Raw genomic sequence first — 27,622 nt, forward strand, 5'->3', positions numbered from 1 at the left:
AGGTGCCGAACTCTGCTGTCTGTGCCCAAGCCCATCAATCCTGCCACCCACTGTGGTCGCTGAAATGTGCGGCTACCAGCGCCTCCCGCGCTTGCTGGTCCAGCCGGTGGCGTCGGGCAGCATCCCGTTGCTGTCCATCCTCCATGTCCCGTGCATCGGCCCCCCCCTCACCATTCCCCTCATCTGGAGAGGAGTTCCCCTCATCCTGATTGTCCTCCTTCTCCTCCTCCGGGACATCACCCCTCTGCTGGGCTATGTTGTGCAGGACGCAGCAGACCACAATGGGCCGACCCTCACCGATGGGTACTGGAGGGCCCCTCCAGAACGGTCCAGGCACCTGAAGCGCATCTTGAACAGCCCAAAACAACTCTCGGCAACACCCCTGTTCGCTGCATGGGTATCATTGCAGCGGTGCTCCGCGGTCTGTGGCCTCCATATAGGCGTCATCAGCCACGACCGCAACGGATAACCCCTGTCGCCCAGCAACCAGCTCCTCAGCCGGGGGTGTCCCTCGAACATGACAGGGATGAACGATTGGGCCAGTATAAAGGAGTCATGCACATTGCCAGGGGACCTGGCACAGACGTATATGATCGTCATCCTGTGGTGACAGACCACCTGCACGTTCATTGAATGTGTAACCTTCCTGTTCAGGCACATGGTCCTTTCATCCGATGCGGACCGCATGGCGATGTGCCCTCCATCGATCGCTCCCTGCACCATGGGTATCCGAGCAACAACGGCAAACACCGCTGCGCGGGCATCCTGGTGGGCACGGTCCGCAGGGAACTGTATGCATCGGTCTGCGATGCCGTACAGGACGTCTATGACAGCCCGGATGCACCTGTGCACCGATGGCTGCGACATGCCAGACAGGCTTCATCGGACGCCTCCGTGGTCGTGCCACACCATCCTCCTCCTCCTCAGTATCCTAATGCTGTGGCTCCCCCACGTCGTGGCACTCCTCCTGCGCCTCTCGGGCGTTTGGCCCTGCGGCCTGGGTGGCTTTCACGTGCCCAACTGCGGCCCGCTCCTCTACAGCAGGCTCCGCCACCTCCCTGCCACGCCCCTGCTCCAGCTCCCACTGGGCATCATGCAGGGCAGCAGCCCCCGCCACAGTGACCAACACCGCTGGAAGATGGCTAAACATTATATGATCTGCAGGGGGTAGGTGGAGGCAAAGTTTCATCATTGGCATAACCCCCCCCCCCCAAACAACCAGGTGCCATGGGCTACATGGCCGGACTTGGTTGCCAGCACGCGCCCAACCCCCGCGGTGCCCTGAGACCTGTCGGCCGTCCCCCCTGCCAGTCTGGTGGCACTGCCCTCACTGGGGGCATCCGTGTGTGCCGCCCTGGACCTACCCACTGGTGGGTGCCGGCAGCTGGCGGGGGCATGGGGGCTCTGGCCTGAGGATGGCCGGCCGCCTGAGCCGGGACAGCGAACGGGTTGGGTGGACATCCACGTGTCCGCCGTCATGGCGCCTGGGCCGTCGAATCCGCCCTGCCATGGCGGGCCGTGGCCACCCCAGCCTTTGTCTCCCCCACCGCTCCTTCACCAACCAACCACCCACCCGGCAGCGTATGTGTGGGAAGACCCCCCCCCCCCCCGCCCCACCCCCGGGGTGCCTCCCCATATTGCCCACAACCACGGCCGTGCCGCTTACCCTCCCAGGGTCCCCACCCCCAATGCCACCAACCACCTCCTCCTGCAGCGTCAGCCAGCATGACTGGTCGATGCTGTTCGATGGCATGTCGGAACGGTGCCGGCGTGACATCCGGTCGCGCCGGTGGGTCTTTGGCCCCTCCGGCCCGGAGGATCGCTGGCCCACCGGAGAATTGCTGCTACGGCCGCTGGCTGTGCGGCGGGCGCCACGCGCGCGCCAGTTTTTTCCAGCTTTGGAGAATCGCGCTCCGGCGTCGGAGCGGCGTGGCGGGATCCGCGCGGCACCCCGGGGATTCTCCGACCCGGCGCGGGGTAGGGGAATCCTGCCCAGCTTTTTCTGACCTCATCTGCACCTTATCTTCTTCGTAGCCACCGAGTTGCCAACTTGAATTGTCAACCGTGGAAAAGGGCACCTAAATGTCTTTGTTGAAAGTGATACTGAAAGTATGTTGCTGACATGGGTTACCAAATGGATCTGGCTGCAGGTTGAATGCATTACAATGTAAGGCTGTTAGCAATTTACAGGCTTATCGCAGGATGACACATCGCATGAAACAGCACAAAAGAAAGCCATTTGGTCCAACGTACCTACGCTTTCTCTTTGGGAAGTATTCAATCATTTCCTCTCCCCTACTCTTTCTCTACAGCCCTGTAAGTATTTTCCCTTCAACTATTTATTAAATTGTCTTTTTAAAGTTACCGTTGAATCTGCTTCCACCATCATTTCAGCTAGTTCATTCCAAATCATAAATCCTCGCTGGATATGAATAAACTTTCCCCATCTTCTACCTCTGTGATTCCGTTGCATTAAATCTGTCTCTTGTGGTTACTGACTCTTCTGTTAATTGAATCAGTTTCTCTTTTTTTGTTACTCTGAGCAAAATCATTCATGATCTCTCCCTGAACCTTCTATGGAGAACAATCTCAACTTCGCCAGTCTTTCCACATAACAGAATTCTCTCATTCCTGCCTACATCCTTGTCGATCACTTCTGTACTTTCCCCAAAGTCTTGACATTGTTTCCAAAATAGGGTGCCCAGAATTAAATTCTACGTGAGATTCATCTGCGTTTTATGAAGGTTTGTCATAACTTCCCCGCTTTATATTCTGCACAGCTCTTTCTTAAGAACCTATTTAACCCTCAAAGTTTTGTGTACATGTCCCCTCTAGTTCTCTGTTCCAGCACCCTCTCTTAAAATTGTACCATTTAATTCATATTATCTTTCCTCTTTCTTCCTGTCAAAATGTACCACACCTTTCTGCATTGAATTTCATCTGTCGGCGGTTAGCACAGCTGCCTCACGGCGCCGAGGACCCGGGTTCGATCCCGGCCACGGGTCACTGTCCGTGTGGAGTTTGCACATTCCCCCCCATGTCTGCATGGGTCTCACCCCCACAACTCAAAGATGTGCAGGATAGGTGGATTGGCCACGCTAAATTGCCCGTCATTTAGAAAAAAAGGAATTGGGTACTCTGAATAAATAAAATAGATTTAACATGCCAGGGTTGCCATTTTACCAGTCTGTCAAAGATCTCCAGATATCTGTTACTAAGTGCCTCATTGTTTATATTTCCAAGTTTCTTATCATCTGCAAACTTTGAAATTATGCCCTGTGTACCGAAGTCCAGGTCATTAATATATATCAAAAAGAGCAGAGATCTTGGGCGCGATTCTCCACTCCCATGCCGGTTGGGAGAATCGCCTGGGCCGCCGAATTTCCGGGGACGCCGGTCCGACACCCTCCCGCGATTCTCCCAAGTGGCGGGAACGGCCCGGTCGATTTCCGTGGGCCGCAGGCCGGAGAATCGCCGGAGACACCCAAAATGGCGATTCTCCGGCACCCCCGCTATTCTGAGGCCCGGATGTGCCGAGCGTCCAGCCCAAAACGGCGGGTTCCATCCGGCGCCATCCACACCTGGTCGTTGCAGTCGTGGGCAGTGCGTGAACGCTGGGGGGTGCAGCCTGTGGGGGGTCGAGGGGGAATCCTGCACCGGGCTTCACCTGGAATGTGGGGTGGCCCGCGATCGGTGCCCACCGATCGTCGGGCCGTCCTCTCTGAAGGAGGACCTCCTTCCTTCCGCGGCCCCGCAAGATCCGTCCCCCATCTTCTTGTGGGGCAGACTTAGAGAGGACGACAACCACGCATGCGCGGGTTGGCGCCGGCCAACTCGCGCATGCGCAGATGATGTCCGTTATGCAGCGCCGGCCGCGTCATCTATGCGGCGCCGCTTTTACGCGGGCGACAAGGCCTGGCGGGTGTAGATGACGCGGCCCCAATCCTGGCCCATTGTCAGGGCCTGAATCGGTCGGGACCGGGGCCATTCCGCGCCATCGTGAACCTCGACGGCGTTCACGACGGCGCGGCCACTTCGGTGTGGGAGTGGAGAATCCCACCCCTTAACATTGACTTTATTCTTTCCTGTCTGAAAAACAATCATTCTGCACAAGTCTTCGCTTTCTGTCCCTTAGTCAATTTTATATCCATGTTACCACTGTCTTTTAGTGCTTTGGGATTTAATGTCAGGCGGCACAGTAACACAGTGGTTGGCACTGTTGCTTCACAGCACCAGGGACCCGGGTTCGATTCCCGGCGTGGGTCACTGTCTGTGTGGAGTCTGCACGTTCTCCCCGTGTCTGCGTGGGTTTCCTCTGGGTGCTCCGGTTTCCTCCCACAAGTCCCGAAAGATGTGCTGTTAGGTGAATTGGACATTCTGAATTCTCCCTCTGTGTACCCGAACAGGCGCCGGAATGTGGCGACTAGGGGATTTTCACAGTAACTTCATTGCAGTGTTAATGTAAGCCTACTTGTGACACTGATAATTATTATAATTCTGTTAAGACTATGAGGTTGTATTTTATCAAACACTTTTGTGCGATTCTCCGTCCCGCCAGCCCTGTTTTCCTGCACGGCGCGCCCCCCACCAGCAGCGGGATTCTCCGTTCCCGCAGCCGGCCAATGGAGTTTCCCACGCGTCGGGAAACCCGCAGGCGTAGGTGTGCTGCCGGCAAAGCGGAGGATCCTGCTGGAGAATCCTGAATATACACAACATCAACCACATTTACCTTCAGTCAGTTCGGCAAAGATCTCGATAAACTTTATCAAACATTATTCTCCTTTAAGAAATTCATGTTGACTTTCATTTACAACCCGATATTTTCCTAAATGCAACAGAATTTTGTCCAGGAGTATTGTTTTCCTGGCAACTGTCTTCCGAAATTAGGCTTCCTGATGTGTAGATGCGGGTTTATCCTATTTTAGAACAGGTCTAACATTTGCAATTATACTCTTGCACCATTAAATTGTACACGACCATCTAAGAATGCATTATGCTGCCAAGGGACCCCTATTCGATGTGTTTTCTCTTGGGTCTGGTCACTGTGGCCATCCAGAGGTTCAGTTGGGAGCAGTCTTTTGCATTATCAAAGCCAGGATTGAAACTGCCTCCACCACACTATCAGACAGTGCGTTCCAGATCCTAACCATTCGCTGTGTGAATCTGCCTCCACCACACTCACAGACAGTGCGTTCCAGATCCTAATCACTCGCTGTGTGAATCTGCCTCCACCACACTCACAGACAGTGCGTTCCAGATCCTAACCACTCGCTGTGTGAATCTGCCTCCACCACACTCACAGACAGTGCGTTCCAGATCCTAATCACTCGCTGTGAGAATCTGCCTCCACCACACTCACAGACAGTGCGTTCCAGATCCTAACCACTCGCTGTGTGAATCTGCCTCCACCACACTCACAGACAGTACATTCCAGATCCTAACCACTCGCTGCGTGAATCTGCCTCCACCACACTCTCAGACCGTGCATTCCAGATCCTAACCACTCGCTGTGTGAATCTGCCTCCACCACACTCTCAGACAGTACATTCCAGATCCTAACCATTCGCTGTGTGAATCTGCCTCCACCACACTCACAGACAGTGCGTTCCAGATCCTAACCATTCGCTGTGTGAATCTGCCTCCACCACACTCACAGACAGTGCGTTCCAGATCCTAATCACTCGCTGTGTGAATCTGCCTCCACCACACTCACAGACAGTGCGTTCCAGAACCTAACCACTCGCTGTGTGAATCTGCCTCCACCACACTCACAGACAGTACATTCCAGATCCTAACCACTCGCTGCGTGAATCTGCCTCCACCACACTCTCAGACCGTGCATTCCAGATCCTAACCACTCGCTGTGTGAATCTGCCTCCACCACACTCTCAGACAGTACATTCCAGATCCTAACCACTCGCTGTGTGATCTGCCTCCACCACACTCTCAGACAGTACATTCCAGATCCGAACCACTCGCTGTGTGAATCTGCCTCCACCACACTCTCAGACAGTACATTCCAGATCCGAACCACTCGCTGTGTGAATCTGGCTCCACCACACTCTCACACAGTACATTCCAGATCCTAATCACTCACTGTGTGAATCTGCCTCCACCACACTCTCAGACAGTACATCCCAGATCCGAACCACTCACTGTGTGAATCTGCCTCCACCACACTCACAGACAGTACATTCCAGATCCTAACCACTCGCTGTGTGAATCTGCCTCCACCACACTCTCAGACAGTGCATTCCAGATCCGAACCACTCGCTGTGTGAATCTGCCTCCACCACACTCTCAGACAGTACATTCCAGATCCGCCTCATGTCCACCCTTGCTTCTTTTGCCAATCATCTGAAATCAATGTTTTGTGGTTCCCGACCTTTCTGCCAATGGGAATATGAAACAGAATGTACACCCCCTGAACTGAGATGCACTGCCATGCTTTAATATGGTAACAGTGGTGATTTCCCAATGGGAAGGTCATTTACTCCAGTTTTCCGTGCCTCGTGGCCTTGCACTTTCCTCTTCGCTTGTTTGTCAGAACCTCCCATTTTCAAATGCAAGTTTTCTCACATTATCATTCTCTTTCTCCCTCTTCATCAACATCCCTCCAACCTTCCTTCAATCACCTCCTTCAGCAAGTCCTTGTGCCTGAGAATATGGCCAACCCAAAGTTGCTGGCTTTCCTTGATGATATTCACTCACAATCTTCCCAGCTTCACCATCCTGAGAATTTCTTCATTGCTCCTGGGTTCTCTCCCACTGACCCACTCCATTCTTCTCCAGAAACGTCACTTCATGACTTCCTAGATTTTGGATGTCCACTTTTCTCACGGTCCAACTTTCAGCCCCTAGAACACTCCAAACCACAGTCTTGATAATTACTTCCTTAAGATCTCTATTAACGTTTGGAAAATGCATTCTTTGCCACTGCTCATTTCCAACTCTCATTTCTTTAGCTATTCATCAGATTATTAACTGACTTAACAGAAACTTTGTTTAACAGTGGTACTGTAAGGGTTAACGTTCAGCTGCCAGCACACAACATAGACACAGAGCGATCGGGCGCAGGCTTAGAAGTTATTAAATTTTGCAGCTGGTGAGCTCGTATTTGAGACAGTCCTATAAACATTCCATTATCAATTCAATGTATTGCCGCTCCTAATTTGCAGAGTGTCTGTCTGCCTAATAGGGTCAGGTGTCGCTAGGTGGGGTACATCCTTCCTGGGGTGTTAAATGCTTCCTGGCCCCTTGCATGATTGCCTCTTTCCCTCTATTTGCTAACCAGTGTTCGAGGGACTCATTTCCTTCATTCAGATGATTATCATTATTATGCCGGGTGGGACTGCAATCCCATCCTTCAAAGCTGGCCAAGATGCACCATAAGAGTATTTTAGAAGCAGCAAAACATCCCCTGGGAGGGGGCTATAAATAGCACACATTTAAGTCAATTTCCAATGATTGATTTTATCGGCATTAGCTATTCTTAGAGACGTATATTTTTCTTTGTCAATTCAGAAAAGGTCAACTGTCTGCTGAAATGGTTAATATTTCCTGCAGATCCTACGGGGCGGAGAACTTGGCACGATGCCATTTACATTTTTTCACGTAACCTAAAAACTTATTCATAGATTACATAGATTACATAGAACATACAGTGCAGAAGGAGGCCATTCGGCCCATCGAGTCTGCACCGACCCACATTAATCCCTCACTTCCACCTTATCCCCGCAACCCAATAACCCCTCCCAACCTTTATGGACACTACGGGTAATTTAGCATGGCCAATCCACCTAACCTGCACGTCTTTGGACTGTGGGAGGAAACCGGAGCACCCGGAGGAAACCCACGCGGACACGGGGAGAACGTGCAAACTCCGCACAGACAGTGACCCAGCGGGGAATCGAACCTGGGACCCTGGCGCTGTGAAGCCACAGTGATAATCACTTGTGCTACCGTGCTGCCCAAAATTCGTATTCAATTACTTTTCTTCGTAAAGGCACTTTCTTTCTTTTAGACTTATCATAATTTCCAATGTTTCAGTTCATTGGAGAAATCTCAACAAAAATCACTTAAGTTATAATCTCTGACTCACTATGACAGACGATAAAAAATACAACCCACTTAGCACTTCATGCTTTGACTAAAATTAATTGGTTAAACAAAACACAGATTCTCACAGCTCACAAATATCACAGTTAACCATTAGCCTTATCTCACACATAAATCTGAATTCCTTTTTCTACAGGAACCCATCTGTTATGTTTTTACCTTAATCTTCTGTTTATTTTTACTCCCCTGTTTTTTGTTTCGAGAGGGTGTCATTAGATTCCTATGCGGGACATATAGGTTTTCCTCCCTCATTCCGTTGCTTTACGATTGTTTCTTTTCATTTTCTGAATCATTTTGACTTCCTTATCTGTCCTCTTTAAGGAGTTCACCTTCTTTCTCGCTCCGGATGTCTTTCCCGCGGCTTCGGGACGACCTGTGAGGGGACGTCAAGTTTATTGCTCATCGTTGCTTCTGCAAAATACTTTAGAACATATACATAACAATAACATCGACCGCGGAAATCATTTACAAGTACTACAGGGAGCACACACCGGTGTTTATCCTTTCACGAATCTCGAAGTATTTTTTTTAAATTTTAGTCTCTAAGGCACATTTTTCTTCCCATGCAGCTATCATGAATTTATTAATTAAGATAGCTCTCCTAGCATGAGTCACTGGCCAGTAATTAAGGCTGCCGAGCCACAAACCCCCCTTTCAGCTGGGTTCACGCTATGGCTCTCTCCCTTTCAGCTGAGAGAGTCCTGTTTAGAGATTCGTTTCAGGGTTCACTTCCCGTTAAATTAGGGAAACTGAAATGACCACGCCAATTTGTTGTGGTATTCATAATAAAGACAAATTCCTCGAGGTTCGATTGAAGGAAATTTATTTACATAAATATATTTGCGGAGAGAGAGTGTTCCGGCTGTATAGCCAGTGCACTGCATTCAAACTATAAAATATGCTGTCTTCAATCGAATCTCATAGTTTGAAATCACAGTTTGAAGTAAACAGCCATGTTTATATTAAATAGACCTTGGAAAGTACAAAATACGTAGGACGTATGTTCTTGCCCTTGGCTAAAAACAACTCGAGTACACATTTTGTTATCTTTCGGAAGACAATGTGTTTTCATAATAAGGCCAAAACCAGAATATTTCAGCAGTATTTCATTTATGTTAATTTCCCTTCCACATAACTAAAGACTCTCCAGCTACACAACAATCAGCTGCTTGCCTTGTGCCTTGTTACTTTATTTCACAGAGTTAACTTAAATGTTTTTACTTAGTTCTTACTATCTATATACCTTCGCTTTTAGTTTATTGAAAAATAATCTATTCAGTGTTACTATCCCTTTCATCTAACCACAACATTAGCCCCGAGGTTTGATGGAATATGGTGGAATAATGGTATTGTCGCTGGAGTAGTTATGTAGAGGCCCAGGCCACTGTTCTGAGGATGTGGGTTCAAATCCCACCATAGCAACTGGTGGAATTTAAATTCAATTAATAAAATTTTGAAATTGAAAGGTAGTCATAGCTATGGTGACCATTAAACTTTCGGGCGGCACAGTGATTAACACTGCTGCTTCACGGCGCCGAGGACCCGGGTTCGATCCCGGCCCTGGGTCACTGTCCGTGTGGAGTTTGCACATTCTCCCCGTGTCTGCGTGGGTTTCACCCCCACAACCCAAAGATGTGCAGGCTAGGTGGATTGGCCACGCTAAAATTGCCCCTTAATAGAAAAAAGCATGAAACTTTCCCCGATTGTGAAAAATCTTGTTCATTAACACCCTTGATGTGTTCATTCACATCCTTACTTCACCTGGTCTACATGTGATTCCAGATCCACCGTTATGTGGTTCACATTTAACTGCCCTCTGAAAATAGCCCAGCAAGCCACTCAGTTCAAGGGAAATTAGGGATGGGGAAATGCTTGTCTTGTCATCTATGGAAAGATATAATGGATTCATTAATTGAATACTGATTGTAATCATATGATGAATTCATAATTTGGCTTTAGGTTTTGTACTAATCAATTGATCCTGTCTTTATGAAAAAAGATACATGCTGTTGAAGCTTTTGGTCTTGCACTCATCAGGACAGAATGAATGCAGCGTCGAGTAAGTGAACGTGAGCTCGCCTAATAATCTTAAATTGGTTGTTAGTGCAATTCTCAGCACACTCTGGATTGTTCGCGAGTGCTGTCCAATCACGGAATCACATCTAATGTAAGACGTTATGTCTTGAGTTTTACAAGCACAGGCTAGTTGAGTACAGTCTTTGTGTATTGCGCACACTCACAAATAGGCCTAAGGTCTACATTTTTTGACCTAATAAGTCTACTTCAGATTACCCTGAAAGGGAAAGATATCGCAAGCTGGCTGGCTCACGCTGCTACTACGCAGTAGCAACACAAACGGTGTTTACCACGATCAGGATGCTGCCATTAAGCCAATAAGATATTCTGCCTGCCACACAAATGAGTAATGTGACATATGGCTTTCAGTGGCAGTGCAAGTTCACAGGCTGTATGTTTCAACTACTAACACAGACCATACAAACAGTACTTCCCTTCAGCTGTTCCCAATAGGCAAAGTACTGATTATACCGTCTTTTTAAAAATAAATGTAGAGTACCCAATTATTTTTTTTTCCAATTAAGGGGCAATTTAGCATGGCCAATCCACCTACCCTGTACATCTTTGCGTTGTGGGGGTGAAACCCACGTAGACTGGGGGAGGATGTGAAAACTCCACACAGACAGTGACCCGGGAACGAACCCGGCTCCTCAGAACCACAGGCAGCAGTGCTAACCACTGCGCCATCGTGTCAGCCTAGTACTGATTATGATCAACTAGACTGTGTCCGCAAAACTCAAAACATAATGTCTAACATCAAATGTGATTCTGTGATTGGACAGCACTTGACAAACAATTTGGGCAGCACGGTAGCCTTGTGGATAGCACAATTGCTTCACAGCTCCAGGGTCCCAGGTTCGATTCCAGCTTGGGTCACTGTCTGTGCGGAGTCTGCACGTCCTCCCCGTGTGTGCGTGGGTTTCCTCCGGGTGCTCCGGTTTCCTCCCACAGTCCAAAGATTTGCAGGTTAGGTGGATTGGCCATGATAAATTGCCCTTAGTGTCCAAAATTGCCCTTAGTGTTGGGTGGGGTTATGGGGATAGGGTGGCGGTGTTGACCTTGGGTAGGGTGCTCTTTCCAAGAGCCAGTGCAGACTCGATGGGCCGAATGGCCTCCTTCTGCACTGTAAATTCTATGATAATCTAATCCTGAGTGTGTGCAGAATCACACTGAAATGAAAATCGCTTATTGTCACAAGTAGGCTTCAATGAAGTTACTGTGAAAAGCCCCTAGTCGCCACATTCCAGCGCCTGTTCGGGGAGGCTGTTATGGGAATTGAACCGTGCTGCTGGCCTGCCTTGGTCTGCTTTCAAAGCCAGCAATTTAGCCCTGTGCTAAACAGCCCCTGCACTACTAACCATTTTAAGATTATCAGCCAGGCTTGCAATGTGGATCACTTTCACTTCCTATAAATTACATATATTAGACCATAAGACATAGGAGCAGAAGTAAGGCCATTCGGCCCATCGGGTCCACTCCACCATTCAATCATGGCTGATTTCAACTCCATTTACCCGCTCTCTCTCCATAGCCCTTAATTCCTTGAGAAATCAAGAATTTATCAACTTCTGTCTTAAAGACAGTCAATGTCCTGGCCTCCACCGCCCTCTGTGGCAATGAATTCCACAGACCCACCACTCTCTGGCTGAAGACATTTCTCCTCATCTCTGTTCTAAAGTGACTCCCTTTTATTCTAAGGCTGTGCCCCCGGGTCCTATTCTCCCCTGCTAATGGAAACAACTTCCCTACGTCCACCCTATCTAAGCCATTCATTATCTTGTAAGTTTCTATTAGATCTCCCCTCAACCTCCTAAACTCCAATGAATATAATCCCAGGATCCTCAGACATTCATCGTATGTTAGGCCTACCATTCCTGGGATCATCCGTGTGAATCTCCGCTGGACCCGCTCCAGTGCCAGTATGTCCTTCCTGAGGTGTGGGGCCCAAAATTGCTCACAGTATTCTAAATGGGGCCTAACTAATGCTTTATAAAGCTTCAGAAGTACATCCCTGCTTTTATATTCCAAGCCTCTGAGATAAATGACAACATTGCATTTGCTTTCTTAATTACGGACTCAACCTGCAAGTTTACCTTTAGAGAACCCTGGACTAGGACTCCCAAGTCCCTTTGCACTTCAGCATTATGAATTTTGTCACCGTTTAGAAAATAGTCCATGCCTCTATTCTTTTTTCCAAAGTGCAAGACCTCGCACTTGCCCACGTTGAATTTCATCAGCCATTTCTTGGACCACTCTCCTAAACTGTCTAAATCTTTCTGCAGCCTCCCCACCTCCTCCATACTACCTGCCCCTCCACCTATCTTTGTATCATCGGCAAACTTAGCCAGAATGCCCCCAGTCCCGTCATCTAGATCGTTAATATATAAAGAGAACAGCTGTGGCCCCAACACTGAACCCTGCGGGACACCACTCGTTACCGGTTGCCATTCCGAAAAAGAACCTTTTATTCCAACTCTCTGCCTTCTGCCTGACAGCCAATCATCAATCCATGTTAGTACCTTGCCTCGAATACCATGGGCCCTTATTTTACTCAGCAGTCTCCCGTGAGGCACCTTATCAAAGGCCTTTTGGAAGTCAAGATAGATAACATCCATTGGCTCTCCTTGGTCTAACCTATTTGTTATCTCTTCAAAGAACTCTAACAGGTTTGTCAGGCACGACCTCCCCTTACTAAATCCATGCTGACTTGTCCTAATCCGACCCTGCACTTCCAAGAATTTAGAAATCTCATCCTTAACAATGGATTCTAGAATCTTGCCAACAACCGAGGTTAGGCTAATTGGCCTATAATTTTCCATCTTTTTCCTTGTTCCCTTCTTGAACAGGGGGGTTACAACAGCGATTTTCCAATCCTCTGGGACTTTCCCTGACTCCAGTGACTTTTGAAAGATCATAACTAATGCCTCCACTATTTCTTCAGCTATCTCCTTTAGAATTCTAGGATGTAGCCCATCTGGGCCCGGAGATTTATCAATTTTTAGACCTCTTAGTTTCTCTAGCACTTTCTCCTTTGTGATGGCTACCATATTCAACTCTGCCCCCTGACTCTCCTGAATTGTTGGGATATTACTCATGTCTTCTACTGTGAAGACTGACGCAAAGTACTTATTTAGTGCCTCAGCTATTTCCTTGTCTCCCATCACTAGATTACCAGCGTCATTTTGGAGCGGCCCAATGTCTACTTTTGCCTCCCGTTTGTTTTTAATGTATTTAAAGAAACTTTTACGATCATTCCTAATGTTACTGGCTAGCCTACCTTCATAATTGATCCTCTCTTTCCTTATTTCTCTCTTTGTTATCCTCTGTTTGTTTTTATAGCCTTCCCAATCTTCTGACTTCCCACTACACTTTGCCACATTATAGGCTTTCTCTTTTGCTTTGATGCATTCCCTAACTTCCTTTGTCAGCCATGGCTGCCTAATCCCCCCTCTGATAACCTTTCTTTTCTTTGGGATGAACCTCTGTACTGTGTCCTCAATTACTCCCAGAAACTCCTGCCATTGCTGTTCTACTGTCTTTCCCACTAGGGTCTGCTCCCAGTCGATTTTCGTCAGTTCCTCCCTCATGCCCCTGTAGTTACCTTTATTTAACTGTAACACCTTTACATCTGATTCTAGCTTCTTTCTTTCAAATTGGAGATTGAATTCTACCATATTATGATCACTGCCTCCTAAGTGTTCCCTTACTTTAAGATCTTTAATCAAGTCTGGCTCATTACATAACACTAAGTCCAGAATGGCATGTTCCCTCGTGGGCTCCATCACAAGCTGTTCCAAAAAGCCCTCCTGTAAACATTCAATGAATTCCCTTTCCTTGGGTCCACTGGCAGCATTATTTACCCAGTCCACCTGCATATTGAAGTCCCCCATGATCACTGTGACCTTGCCTTTCTGACATGCACTTTCTATTTCGTGGTGCATTTTGTGCCCCCGGTCCTGACCACTGTTAGGAGGCCTGTACATAACTCCCATTATGTTTTTTTTGCCTTTGTGGTTCCTCAACTCTACCCACAGAGACTCCACATCATCTGGCCCTATGTCGTTTAGTGCTATTGATTTAATTTCATTCCTAATTAACAAGGCAACCCCGCCCCCTCTGCCCACCTCTCTGTCTTTTCGATAGGTTGTGAATCCCTGGATGTTTAAATGCCAGTCCTGAAGCCCCTGCAACCACGTCTCTGTAATGTCTACCACATCATACCTGCCAGTCACAATCTGGGCCACAAGCTCATCTACCTTGTTCCGTACACATTTAAATATAGCACCTTTAATTCTCTATTGACCGTCCCTTTTTGTTTTCTTAGTGTGGTGGACCTTGGTTTACTGAGCCTTTCCATACACTGTGTCATATTTTGTGGGATGGGGACTATCGTATCCTCTCCTGAGTTCTGTCTTTTCGTGCTTTCGTGCATATATTCATACGCAGGGACCTGTCCTCTGCAGGCAAAAGGAACATGTCCAGGCATTGTGCGTTTTTTTGAATTAAACATTGCGGGAGACAATTGTACCCTCATGCATTCTCCATGGCAGCCTTTCTCATGCAGTACATATTAGGTAATTTGGACATTCTGAATTCTCCCTCTGTGGACCGAAAGAGGCGCCGGCGTGTGGCGACGAGGGGGTTTTCACAGTAACCTAATTGCAGTGTTAATGTAAGCCTACTTATGACACTAATAAAGATTATTATAATAATAATGGACTCGAGCAACTTTAACCAACGTTAGGCTCACTGGTCTATAGTTCCGTTTTCTCTCTACCTCCCTTTTTGAATAGCGGGGTTACATTTGCTACCCTCCAATCTGTCGGAACCATTCCAGAGTCCAAAGAATTTTGGAAAATGACCAGCAATGGATCTACTTTCTTAAGTACCCTGGGATGAAGATTTATCAGGCTCCTGGAGATTTGTCCGCCTTCAATCCCATTAATTTCCCCCAAACCATTTATCTACTAATTTCCTTCAATAAAACATTGTTTCTTTGGAACCCAGAACTGAGACATTCTTGCTTAAGTGGAGGATTCCCAAATCTCCTTGGCGCTTTGTTGGACAGAGCACCAAAGGGAATTTCCTGCAGGCTACTGCAGCGGTGGAGCAGAGCGCACCTTGCGCATTGCACAGGGTGTGTGATGTCCCTTTAAGAATTGCAAAGGGGGAGGCGGGGTTGCGAGATGCCGCCCACCTTCGAGGCGTCCCCTTCACCGATTGGCCGGCCCGCCTGTCAATCGGGGCGTGGGGGGGTGACGGCAACACGTCCGCGACGTGGCGGGCTGGACTTCCGGCCGGGGAGCGAGGCTGGCGGAGAAACGGACGCCATGTTTGATTGTGGAGTCTGATCGGCGTCTCCGCTCGCCTGCCCGCCCCACCGCGGCTTCACTTGAGTGTTTCGCCTCGGCCTCCCCGGCGCAGGTGGGAGATCGCCGCGCGCGAGCGAGGAGGGAGAGCCCACCCCCCCGCCGGTGGTCGGCGGCGGAGGAAGGCGCCGGGGCCGGATGGAGGCGCGGCTCCCGCAGTCGCTGTGAAGAGAGGATCGGGTGAGCGAGCGAGCGGGAGGCCGCGCAGTGCGCATGCGCGGCCGACGGGAGCGCGCGCCGGGGGCGCGCGGCGGCCAGGTGACGCGCGAGCGCGCGCAGTGCTGAGATATCCCATCCAGGCAGTCAGGGTCCCCTACCTCCTGGTGCTCAGTGTAACTGGCAGCACAGCTCCCCTGCCAGACTCAAACACCAATAACTGGCAAAGTATTTTAATGTTGCAGCGACAATTTTATGTCAGCAAAAGTGATGAGTGCAAAATAAATGCAATTTAAATCTGGCTGTCATAGATGTTTACAGCATGGAAACAGGCCCTTCAGCCCAGCTTGTTCATGCTGCCCAGTTCCTATCACTAAGCTAGTCCCACTTGCCTGCATTTGGCCCATATCCCCCTATACCCACCCTGCCCGTGTGACTGTCTTAACTGTTGTATAAAGGAAAAAATTGTACCAATGGGCTAGGCAGCTGGTTTGTGATGCAGAACAAGGCCAGCAGCGCGGGTTCAATTCCCGTGCCAGCTTAGCCGAACAGGCGCCGTAATGTGGCGACTAGGGGCTTTTCACAGTAACTTCATACTTGTGACAATGAAAGGTTATTATTATTCGTAGTACCACTGCATCTGGCAGCTTGTTCGAGATGCTCACCACCACCCTCTCTGTGAAAAACGTTCCCCTCTGGCCTTTTTTGCATTTCTCCCCTCTCACCTTAAACCTGTGCCCTCCAGTTTTAGACTCCCCTACCTTTGGGAAAAGATGTTGACTATCTACCTTATCTATGCCCCTCATTATTTTATAGACCTCTCTAAGATCACCCCTAAGCCTTCTACGCTCCAGGAGAAAAAGTCCCAGCCTACCCAACCTCTCCTTATAACTCAGACCATCAAGTCCTGGTAGCACCCTTGTAAATCTCTTCTGCACTCTTTCTAGTTTAACAATATCCTTCCTCTAATAGGGTGACCAGAACTGAACGCAGTATTTCATGTGTGGTGCTGCAAACACTGAACTATCTTGTGTGCGATGTAACCTGTATAACGAGAGGAGAGCAACTGGTGGGTTTTAGTTTGACCACGTGTACTTTGGTTTGACAGCTTGACTGAAGCGGTTTTCATTTTGTCTTAGCTGATCGCTGCAAACTTCGTAAAGGCTGGCACGAAAGGCGGCACGGTGGCACACACTGCTGCCTCATGGCGCCGAGGACCTGTGTTCTATCCCGGCCCCGGGTCACTGTCTCTGTGCAGTTTTGCACATTCTCCCCGTGTCTGCATAGGTCTCATCTACCCTCACAACCTGAAGATGTGCAGGGTAGGTGGGTTGGCCGCGCTAAATTGTCCCATAATTGTTTTTTAAAAAAAGATTTGGGTACTCTCAATTCATTTAAAAAAAAGTAAATACCGGTATCTATTTCGGGCACGCATTGCTGCTTATAATGCTGTGAGCTAGATTTTGCATCTTCATCCTCGAGCGTGTGATGCTGTGAATTTTTAGAATCCTGCCTTCAATAGGAAGGAGCAATAACAGGTTAAGTTTGCCATCGCTGTTTTTGTTTCACCCATGCGCTTGAGGACTTGTGGGCATTTGACTTCTCGAGCTTTCATCTGTCACTCGGTTAGATCATGTCTCACCTGTACCTCAGCTCCATTTATCTGCATTGGATCCACATCTCTCAGTACCCTTAACTAGCAAAAATCTTATCAGCCTATGTCTTGAATGTTCCAGTTGAACTCTGGCAAAAGTTGCAAATTTGCACTACACCTTGTGTGTAAGGACGTCTTCCTGACTTTACTCCTCAATGGACTAACTCTAATGTTATGTTTAAGTTCCTGAGTTTGTGATTCTCTCACTGGATAAATTGTTTTTCTGTATTGCCCCTCTCAAACCCTTCAGCCTCTTGAATTCAAGGGAACATGAGCCTGTCTTTATGATTTAACCCCTGGTATTTTTTTCTTTGATGGGATTTGAGCTTCGCTGGCTGGGTCAGGATGCTTGTCCATCCCTAATTGCACTTCAACTGAGTGTTTGCCAGGCCTTTTCAGAGGGCAGTTGACAGTCAACCACATTGCTTTGGGTCTGGAGTCACATGTGGGCCAGACCGGGTAAGGACGGCAGATTTCTTTCCCTGAAGGGCAGTAGTGAGCCCTTTATGTTTTTATTGTCCCATAATTGTTTAAAATGTGTTTTTATGACAATCGCTGGTAGTTTCATGGTCACCATTACTGAGACTAGACTAGCTTTATTAATCAAATTTTGAAATACCATCAGCTGCATTAGCCTCTGGATTACTAGTTCAGTGACATTACCTGTCCTCTAAAGGCCAATATCGCCTTCCTGAAGAACCAGATGTAAATGGACATAAACGTTAGATTAATTGACACACTTTAACAGGCAGGATAAAGCGATCAATATCCGCAAGATTATTTTTAATTATGGCATTTTTCTCTATGGGGATGCAATCATCATAGCAGTTGCTGCAAATGTCAGTGGGTCGGATGAAAGCAGTGCAACTCCTTCAAAAGCTTTGAGCAGATTTTAAAAATCTTTTTTGTGAGTTTCCTTTCAAATTGTTCAGTCTTGCTTATTGCTACGTGTGTACAGTATATGTAAATGAGAAAAAAGAGGGTTTTTGTTCTTGCCGATGGAAAACAATAACTGAAGAATTGGAAGTTTGCAATATCTGATGAAATTGCAAGTCCGAAAAGCAAATGCAATTTTTGCAAAGTTAAATCTATGAATGACCACTTCCCTGTTTCTGTGCATTTATATTATAGATAGCTTTGAAACCTTTAACATGAAATGTATTTGTTAATGCATATACTTGGCTTAAAGTCTAAGGCATGGCCATTAACACAGTCCAGTGAGTAATTTTGTTTTGAATTTCTGCTATTCTTGGGTTAGTGGCGTGTACAATAATTCTTCCAGTCCTACTAGAATACAAATAGGAACAGGGGTAGACCATATGGCCTATCCAGTGGCTTAGTCTTTCAATCTGATCAAAACTCATAGAATCATAAGAGTTTTACAGCACAGCAAAACACCCTTCGGCCATCCTGTCGGTGCAGGCTAATCAAGCTGCAATCTATTCTAATTTCATTTTCCAGCACTCGGTCAGTAGCTTTGTATGCTAGGACATTTCATGTGCTCATATAAATGCTTCTTAAATGTTATGAGGGTTCCCATTTCTATCACGCTTCCAGGCAGTGCCTTCCAGATTCCCACCACCCTCTGGGTGAAAAGGTTTCCCCTCAAATCCCCTCTAAATCTCCTTGCCTTAAATCTATGCCCTTTGGTATTGACTCCTCTAAGAAGGGGAAAGGCTCCTATCTATGTCCTTTGAAATTTTGTACACTTCAGTCAGGTTCCCCCTCGGCCTCCTTTGCTCTAAGGGGAACAACCCAGCATAACCAGCCCCTCTCCATGTCTAAAACTCAGCACCTGGTGAATCTCTTCTGCACCCTCATTCGTGCAATCACATCTTTTTTATAGTGTGGTGACCACAGTGCTCTAGCTGTGGCCTGACGAGCGTTTTATGCAGCTCCATCATAACCTCCCTGCTCTTCTAGTCTATGCCTCCGCTAATAAAAGCAAGTATCCCATATGCCTTAACCAACTTATCTATCTGCCCTGCTGCCTTCAGGGATCTTTGGACATGCACCCCAGGTCCCTTTGGTCCTCTGTACTTCCTTGTGTCCTACTCTTGCATTGGGCAGCCTGTTTCTGATATCCCGTGATTACCTGGGAGGCCAAAAACCCTGTCTGTCCCAACCTTAAATATATTCAACGATGGAGCACCCACAGCCTGCTGGGGCAGAGAATTCCAAAGATTCACAACCCTTTGTGTGAAGGAAATTCTCCTCATCCCAGCCCTGAATGTTCGGCCCCTTATCCTGAGACTCTGTCCCTATGTTTTAGATTCCCTGACCTTCGGAAACAATCTCTGTATCCACCCTATCAAGCTCCTTCAGAATTTTGTAGGTTTCAGTGAGATCGCTTCACTCTTCTAAAGTCCAGGGAAAATGAGCACAATTTGCTCAGGTTCTCGTCATAGGACAACCCCCTCATCCCGGCTACCAATTTAGCTAGCTCGAAGGAAAGGCCTTCATGACCCCACCAACCTTTTAAAAAGCTGCACAAATTAATTTTTTGAGCCTCTGTAAAACCCTGACTGTGTGCAAATACTGTGAAATGCAACCTGTAATGCCCCGTACCTGTATACTGTGAAATGCAACCTGTAATGCCCCGTAACCCGTATACTGTGAAATGCAACCTGTAATGCCCCGTAACCCGTATACTGTGAAATGCAACCTGTAATGCCCCGTAACCTGTATACTGTGAAATGCAACCTGTAATGCCCCGTACCTGTATACTGTGAAATGCAACCTGTAATGCCCCGTAACCTGTATACTGTGAAATGCAATCTATAATGCCCCGTAACTCAGCCACTGTTTTTAACAGTCGCTTGGTAGCACACAACCTGCTGAACCCGGCTGAAAAGAGTGATGTTGCTGAAGCTTTTCCTCTTACACTTATCAGGACAAATGCAAGGATGACAAATTTCTAACAGTTAAAACAATTTATACTGCAGAAGGGAAGGGTGCTCATTGGTTTGCAAGGTGACTCTGATTGGCCAAGCTGTTGCTGCTTTGGAGAAAGCAACGGGGAACTATAGGCCCCCCAAGCTCCCAGACAATTCACAACGGTGCAATATATAATATAACCGCAGGGAAAAAATGCAAATATTTATGAATTCGATGAAAATTCAATGGGGGGTGGGTGGGGGGGGGGGGGGGGGGGGGGTGGTGGCATGGTAGCACAGTGATTAGCACAGTTACTTCACAGCTCCAGGAGTTCAATTCTCTGCTTGGGTCACTGTCTGTGCGGAGTTTGCACTGTCTCCCCGTGTCTGCGTGGGTTTCCTCTGGGTGTTCCGGTTTCCTCCCACAGTCCACAGATGTGCAGGTTAGGTGTATTGGCCATGCTAAATTGCCCTTCGCGTTCAGGAAGGTTAGGTGGGGTTACAGGGATAGGGTGGAGGGTGTGGGCTTAGGTAGGGTGCTCTTTCCAAGGGCTGGTGCAGACTCAATGGGCCGAATGGCCTCCTTCTGCACTGTAAATTCTATGATTCTATGAAAATGTGTGAGATTTAAACAAAAATGTAACAGCGTCTAGGGTAACTAATGGTGGTTGTTGTATTAAAGGTTTTTTTGTTATTGCTTGAGTTCATGTGGAAAGAGGGAAGTGTTCCACAGGAGATGAAGTAGGTTCACAGAAACTGTGCTAGGGTGCTCATTAATGTTTTGACAAAAGGCTTGAAGTCCAAATGTATTTTCTCATTTCATGTATTATTCTTTCATTAACAATTAAAATTACATTAAAATCTCTTGGTAGTATAGTCATCAAATTATCACTTCACTGTTGGACAACAATATTAATATCATGTTAATAAATACTGGAAAAAAAATAGTCATTTTTAAAAATGATACTTTTTTTATGTGCTCTTTCATATAGTCATCATGCTCAGTTGGCTTTACTTCAAGATTCCTCTCTTTCAGATCTTTCCACAGGCTCGCTTTTCCAGACCAAAACCATCTCCAGACTTTGTGCTCTCCACTGGACCAACACTAGGCTACTCCTTATTCATTACCACACCACTGGTGACCACTTTGTCAACCACTCTGTCCCACCTTCAAAAGATTCCTTATGACCCTATTGTTTGGTCCTGGATTCACCTTCTCAATCCCTCTTTTCTTTTTAACCCAGCTCATTAGAAGTGTATGCTGATAGAGTTTGGTGAAATAGAGTGGAAGGAGACTTGTGTGGATCTCCACACTGGCAGAGACTAGTTGGGCCGAATGGCCTGTTTCTGTGCTGTAGTTTCTCCATAATTCTACCAAAACCTTTCATCATCTTGGAAAAACTCTTATAATCTTTATTAAGTGTCACAAGGCGGGCTTACATTAACACTGCAATTAAGTTACTGTGAAAATCCCCTAGTCGCCACACTCCGGCGCCTGTTTGGGTACACTGAGGCAGAATTCAGAATGTTCAATTCACCTAACAAGCACGTCTTTCGGGACATGTAGGAGGAAACCCACGCAGTCACGGGGAGAAGGTGCCGACTCCGCATAGACAATGACCCAAGCTGGGATTTGAACCAGGGTCTATGGTGCTGGGAAGTAACAGGCTAACCACTGTGCTACCATGTCGCCTTATTGGGTCACCTCTTCACCTTTTCAGTTCCAAGATGAATAGTCCTAACTTTTCCAACCTTTTCTCATAACTGGTAACATCCTGGTCAATCTGTTCGGTACCTTTTCAAAGGCCTTTGCATCTTTCCTGAAGTGTGCTGCCCAGCACATTTGAGCCGAGTGAGGCCTAACTAGGAATTTGAGCCGAATGAGGCCTAACTAGGAATTTGAGCCGAGTGAGGCCTAACTAGGAATTTGAGCCGAGTGAGGCCTAACTAGGAATTTATAGAAAAATGAATGAGACAAAAGTTGACACCGAGCTACAGGAAACATTAGAACAGATGACTAAATGCTTGGTCAAAGAAGTAGATTTTAAGCAGCATCGAAAATCAGGAGAGAGAGTGGCATGATTTCCAGAGTCTGGGGGCTTGACAACTCAAGCCATGACTGCTATTGATGTGATGAAGAAGGTGTTGAATGCACCAGGGGCCAGAGTTTGGAGAATGGGTTTTTAAGAGAGTTTTTTTAGGTCTGGAGGAGATTAAAGGAATATAGAAACAGAAAAAATAGGAGCATGAGGAGGCCATTCAGCCCTTCAAGCCCACTCCGCCATTCATTATGATCATGGTGACGAATGTGATATAAAATAGTTACTTTAGAGGGAACAGATAGACGCCCCTAAAATCTTGGCTGTCAAAATCCATGAGGGTGCAGCGGATGAAGGGGGGCTACTACAGGAATTGGAAATGCAGCGACGGATCTTTTTAGATGAGGGACCGTAGCTATGGGTTGAATAGTTTGGTTATCATGAAATGATCAAAGGAGGGAATGACGAATGTGATATAAAATAGTTACTTTAGAGATATTAGTTACTGTAATGTAAACATAGGCCGGTCTGATTCTGTTAGTTCACAGACAAAGGATTTCAGAACGCATGGCAAAGCAAGGAGGAGGTGTGTCTAGCTACGGAGGGGAAAAGGATGCTGGGTAATAGGGGGCCAGAGGAAGGGATTGGAAGTGAGCCAATTAGGATGTATGGCCAGGTCAGGAGGGGTATAGGATGACCTATGGGAATCGTGTATGTGAAACTTGATGCCATTTGAATGTATCAGTAGAGACTTCTTTGTTCTACAGACTCACTCGATTCCGGGGGTACAGAAGGCAGGATGTGTTCTGTACCACTGTGAATTGAGACAGACTTGCAAGTCAAATAAAATAACTAATGCTGTACCTGCAAATCCATCTCGACTTTTATTGAGGCCAGTCTGACGGGTAAAGAAATTATGTTTTGTCAATGGCAGGTCACCAACTCCTGCTTTCCCCCATATCCTTTGATTCCCTTCATCCTCAGTGCTACATCTAACTGCTTCTTGAAACATACAATGTATTGGACTCAACTGCCTCCTGTGGTAATGAATTCCATAGGCTCACTGATCTCTGGGTGAAGAATTTCTTCTAATCTCTGTCCTAAATGGTCTACTCCATATCCTCAGACTGCAACCCCTGGTTCTGGACACACCCACCATCGGGAACATCCTTCCTGCATCTACCCTGTCCAGTCCCGTTTGAATTTTATAGTTTCTATGAGATCCCCCCTCCATTCTTCTGAACTCCAATGAATACAATCCTAACCGATTCAATCTCTCCACATACGTCAATTCCGCCACCCCAGGAATCAGTCTGGTAAACCTACGCTGCACTCCCTCTAGAGCTAGAACATCTTCAAATACGGAGACCAAAATTGCACACAATATTCCAGGTGTGGACTCACCAAGACCCTGTATAGCAACATCCCCTGTACTCCAATCCTCTCGCAATGAAGGCCAGCATACCATTTGCTTTCTTTACCGCCTGCTGCACCTGCATGCTTGCCTTTAGTGAACGGTGTATGAGGATACCCAGGTCTTGTTGCCTGTTCCCCTCTCCTAATTTATGGCATTCAGATAATAGTCTACCTTCTTGTATTTGCCACCAAAGTGGATAACCTCGCATTTGGGCAGCATGGTAGCATAGTGGTTAGCACTATGGCTTTGCAGCTCCAGGGTCCCAGGTTCGATTCCCGGCTTGGGTCACTGTCTGTGCGGAGTCTGCACGTTCTCCCCGTGTCTGGTGGGCCCGTGTCTGGTGGGTTTCCTCCGGGTGCTCCGGTTTCCTCCCACAAGCCCCGAAAGATGTGCTATTAGATAATTTGGACATTCTGAATTCTCCCTCTGTGTACCCGAACAGGCGCTGGAATGTGGCGACTAGGGACTTTTCACAGTAACTTAATTGCAGTGTTAATGTAAGCCTGCTCATGACAATAAAGATTATTAAATATCCAAATTATACTGCATCTGCCATTCATTTGTCCACTCACTCAATTTGTCCAAATCACACTGAAGGATCGCTGCAACCTTCTCACAGCTCACCCTCCCACCCAACTTGGTGTCATCAGCAAATTTGGAGATATTTCATTTTGTTCCTTCATCGAATTCATTAATATATATTGTGAATAGCTGGGGTCCCAGCACTGATCCCAGCGGCCACCAGTAGTCACTGCCTGCCAATTTGAAAAAGACCCGCTAATTCCTACTCTTTGTTTCCTGTCTGCCGACCAGTTTTCTATCCACCTCAATACACCACCCCCAATCCCTACTCACAGCAGCTATGATCCCAAATGTTTATGGGCAGCACGGTAGCACAGTGGGTAGCACTGTTACTTCACAGCTCCAGGGCCCCAGGTTTGATTCCTGGCTTGGGTCAGTCACTGTCTGTGTGGAGTCTGCACGTTCTCCCTGTGTCTGCGTGGGTTTCCTCCGGGTGCTCCGGTTTCCTCCCACAAGTCCCGAAAGACGTGCTGTTAGGTGAATTGGACAGTCTGAATTTTCTCTCCTTGTACCTGAACAGGTGCCGGAATGTGGCGACTCGGGGCTTTTCACAGTAACTTCGTTGCAGTGTTAATATAAGCCGATTTGTGACAATAAAAATTATTATTATCCCATGCACTTTAATTTTACCCCCTAATCTTTTATGTGGGACTTTCTCAAAAACCTTCTGAAAAGTCCAAATTAACCATATCCACTGGCTCCCCTTCCATCAATTCTAATAGTTACATCTATTCCAGTAGAGTTGTCAAGCATGATTTTCTCTTCGTAAATTCACAAAGACTCTGTCTGATCCTGCCACTGTTTTCTAAGTGCTCTGCTATTAAAAATATATGGACGGGTGAGACCATGGAGAGAGATAAACAGCAGGAAAGGAATGTTAAAATCAAGGGTGTTCCTCGACTAGAAGCCTATGAAGATCAGCGAACATAGGGATAATAATTATTGAATCTTTAATTATATTTTTCTCAACTTTGTATTTTTTTAACATGGAACAAAAATGCATGACATGATTGTTTTAACCGTTTAGGGAGTCCTGACTCCAAATTGAATTGCAGGCAGTAGGAAGATTGAGCCAGTTGTGAGTTTAGAGATTAGTTAATGGAACTTTAATGGTGTAGCTCCCTGACTTTTATATTAAATAAATAAAATACGGTTTATTTTTAATGGATGACCATAAAAGTATATGATGGATGGAGCCTAATCAAATGCAGGAATATAAATAATGAGCAGAAAATGGGAAAAGAAAGTCTTGTTCGACATGACCTTATCATCTCCCAAGTGGTGGCATTTTGGAAGTGTAATACAGTTGTTGGAAACATGGCAGATCATTTGCACATAGCAAGGTTCCACAAACAGCAAAGTGATAATAACCAGACAAATGCAGAGAACAGGAGATACCCTGCTTATGTGTTAGCTTGACAGAGCACTGAGACTTCCAAAAATTGATCATATTAGCAAGACTATTCGATCAAATATAGTAAGAAATCCAAAATTCAAGCAAAATGTGTGACTATCTGAGCTAAAGATTGCACCGATCAGACATTTGCTATCAAAATCACTTGCCTCACTTAAAATTTGTATTTTTCATTAATTTACATTTTTGTTGCAAAACAATTATTTTTATCATTGCTTTTTTAAAATAAAGACTTTGTTTCTCTTCTAGGGTAGCACTCGCCCAAAAAGGTATTGGTGATGATGCACCATGGCAGTGGTCCACAAAACATACAGCGTCCACTGCAGAGATCCAAGTCGTATACAGGTGGTGAGGGAGATGATCAGACTGCTTTACCCCAGTCTCCCGCCACGGCATTTGCTCCGGCCCTCAGCCCTGTGCCACGCACTGTGGCCAGTCCTTCTGGGCCTCAATCACCGAGTTACCAACTGCAGCAGCTTATTATGAACCGGAGTCCGGTATCCGCCCAGAACGTCAACATCACGCTGCAGAATGTCAGCCAAGTGATGGCTGGGAGTCAACAAATTACCTTGGCTCCCCTTCCGATTCAAAACCCGGCATCCCCTGGATTCCAGTTTAGCTCGCAGGCAGTGGCACAACAAAGGCGGTTTGAACATGGATCTCCATCGTACATTCAAGTAACCTCTCCTTTGCCTCAAGTCCAGCCACAGAGCCCCACACAGCATAGCCCTGCATCAATGCTGCAGAGTGTGCAACGGACAGGTGCAGCAGCCACGGGGTTGGGCATGTGTAACCAGAGCCCAACCCGAGGATTTGTGGATGCCAATGTGCTGGTCAGGCAACTGAACCTCAGCCCATCCAGCGCTGGGCACTTTGTGTACCAGGACCCGTCCACCCTTGCTCAGATCACTTCAAACGTCGGCGGGCAGATACAACTGACCGCGGCCGGCGCATCTGCTTCAGTGCCACGCGAACGGAGACTCTCGCAGCCTCACTCCCAGACTGGTGGAACCATTCACCACCTCGGGCCTCAGAGCCCCGCAGCCAGTGGCCCTATGCTGCCCCTGCCTAGCCCGAGCCACATCACCACGTCAAACCTGCCCCCGCAGATCAGCAGCATCATACAAGGACAGCTGATTCACCAGAAGCAGCAAGTTCTTCATGGTCAGCAGATGGCCAGATCTGTAAGTTATGAAAGGACGCCCGTAGCCCTTACTGCGGGCGTGGTAGGGCCATCGGCCTTTGGGATGACCACTCCGGCACCTCCTTCCAGCCCATCTCGGAATTCTGTCGCTCAGAGCCTGGCACCAACTTGTCTGACTCCCATCAGCAGTTGCACCCCATTCGTGAGGAAACAACCAAAGAAGTTGGAAGAGATTCCACCTGCCACCTCTGAGATTTCCCATTTGAGAAAGCAGTGTTTGGAGCACCACCTGGCTGAAATAGAGACTCTGAGGGAGACATTTAAGGATTATTTGATTGAACTTTTCTTCCTTCAACACCGGCAAGGAAATATGATGGATTACTTAACATTCAGAAGGAAGCCATGTCTGGCCTTGTTATCATATTTGAAGCAAAATGACTTAGACCTGGAAGAGGAAGAAGAGGAAGAACAATCTGAAGTCATTAATGATGAGGTAAACAAACAATTCACTATTTAACCCAAAGACCATTCCAGTACTTGTGGCAATGGCAAGGTGAGAAAGTGGTTGCGTCTGTATGCCCAGGGTATGACAATGAATTCTACACTGGTGAAAAATCCCTTCAGCTCTCTATCAAGACAGTTGAAATTTGGACTAAACTAAAGCTGTTCAGTGAAACAGGACAATTTTCCTAAATCTTTTGAAGGGTAGAAATGTTTTGAAGGTTCCAACCTCTGGGCATTTGCAACCACGCTCTAGCCCTGCAGTTGAAACAAGAA

The 27,622-nt window shown here is 47.1% G+C and overlaps 1 protein-coding gene and 1 long non-coding RNA gene across 13 annotated transcripts in view; one reads left to right on the forward strand and one right to left on the reverse strand.

Annotated features, from left to right (window-relative positions):
* The window catches only part of LOC140385323 (uncharacterized), an 82,641-nt gene extending 67,116 nt beyond the window's left edge, over positions 1 to 15,525 (reverse strand). For both annotated transcript variants that reach the window (XR_011933347.1, XR_011933340.1), the window contains exons 1-2: positions 15,392 to 15,525; positions 8,278 to 8,491 (exon numbers count right to left, since the gene is read on the reverse strand). This is a non-coding gene — a long non-coding RNA (uncharacterized lncRNA). The remainder of the gene's footprint in view (positions 1 to 8,277; positions 8,492 to 15,391) is intronic.
* Positions 15,526 to 15,604: 79 nt separating this feature from the next.
* The window catches only part of ep400 (E1A binding protein p400), a 211,536-nt gene continuing 199,518 nt past the window's right edge, over positions 15,605 to 27,622 (forward strand). For 5 of the 11 annotated variants that reach the window (XM_072466267.1, XM_072466655.1, XM_072466501.1 and 2 more), the window contains exons 1-2: positions 15,605 to 15,743; positions 25,951 to 27,338. In XM_072466267.1, coding sequence (XP_072322368.1) covers positions 25,980 to 27,338 — 1,359 coding nt within the window. In that variant the 5' untranslated portion in view covers positions 15,605 to 15,743; positions 25,951 to 25,979. The remainder of the gene's footprint in view (positions 15,744 to 25,950; positions 27,339 to 27,622) is intronic. The other 6 variants (XM_072466577.1, XM_072466787.1, XM_072466733.1 and 3 more) reach the window with 3 other exon arrangements.

Source organism: Scyliorhinus torazame, chromosome 1 (genome assembly GCF_047496885.1).
Source record: "Scyliorhinus torazame isolate Kashiwa2021f chromosome 1, sScyTor2.1, whole genome shotgun sequence".
Taxonomy (NCBI): Eukaryota; Metazoa; Chordata; class Chondrichthyes; order Carcharhiniformes; family Scyliorhinidae; genus Scyliorhinus; species Scyliorhinus torazame.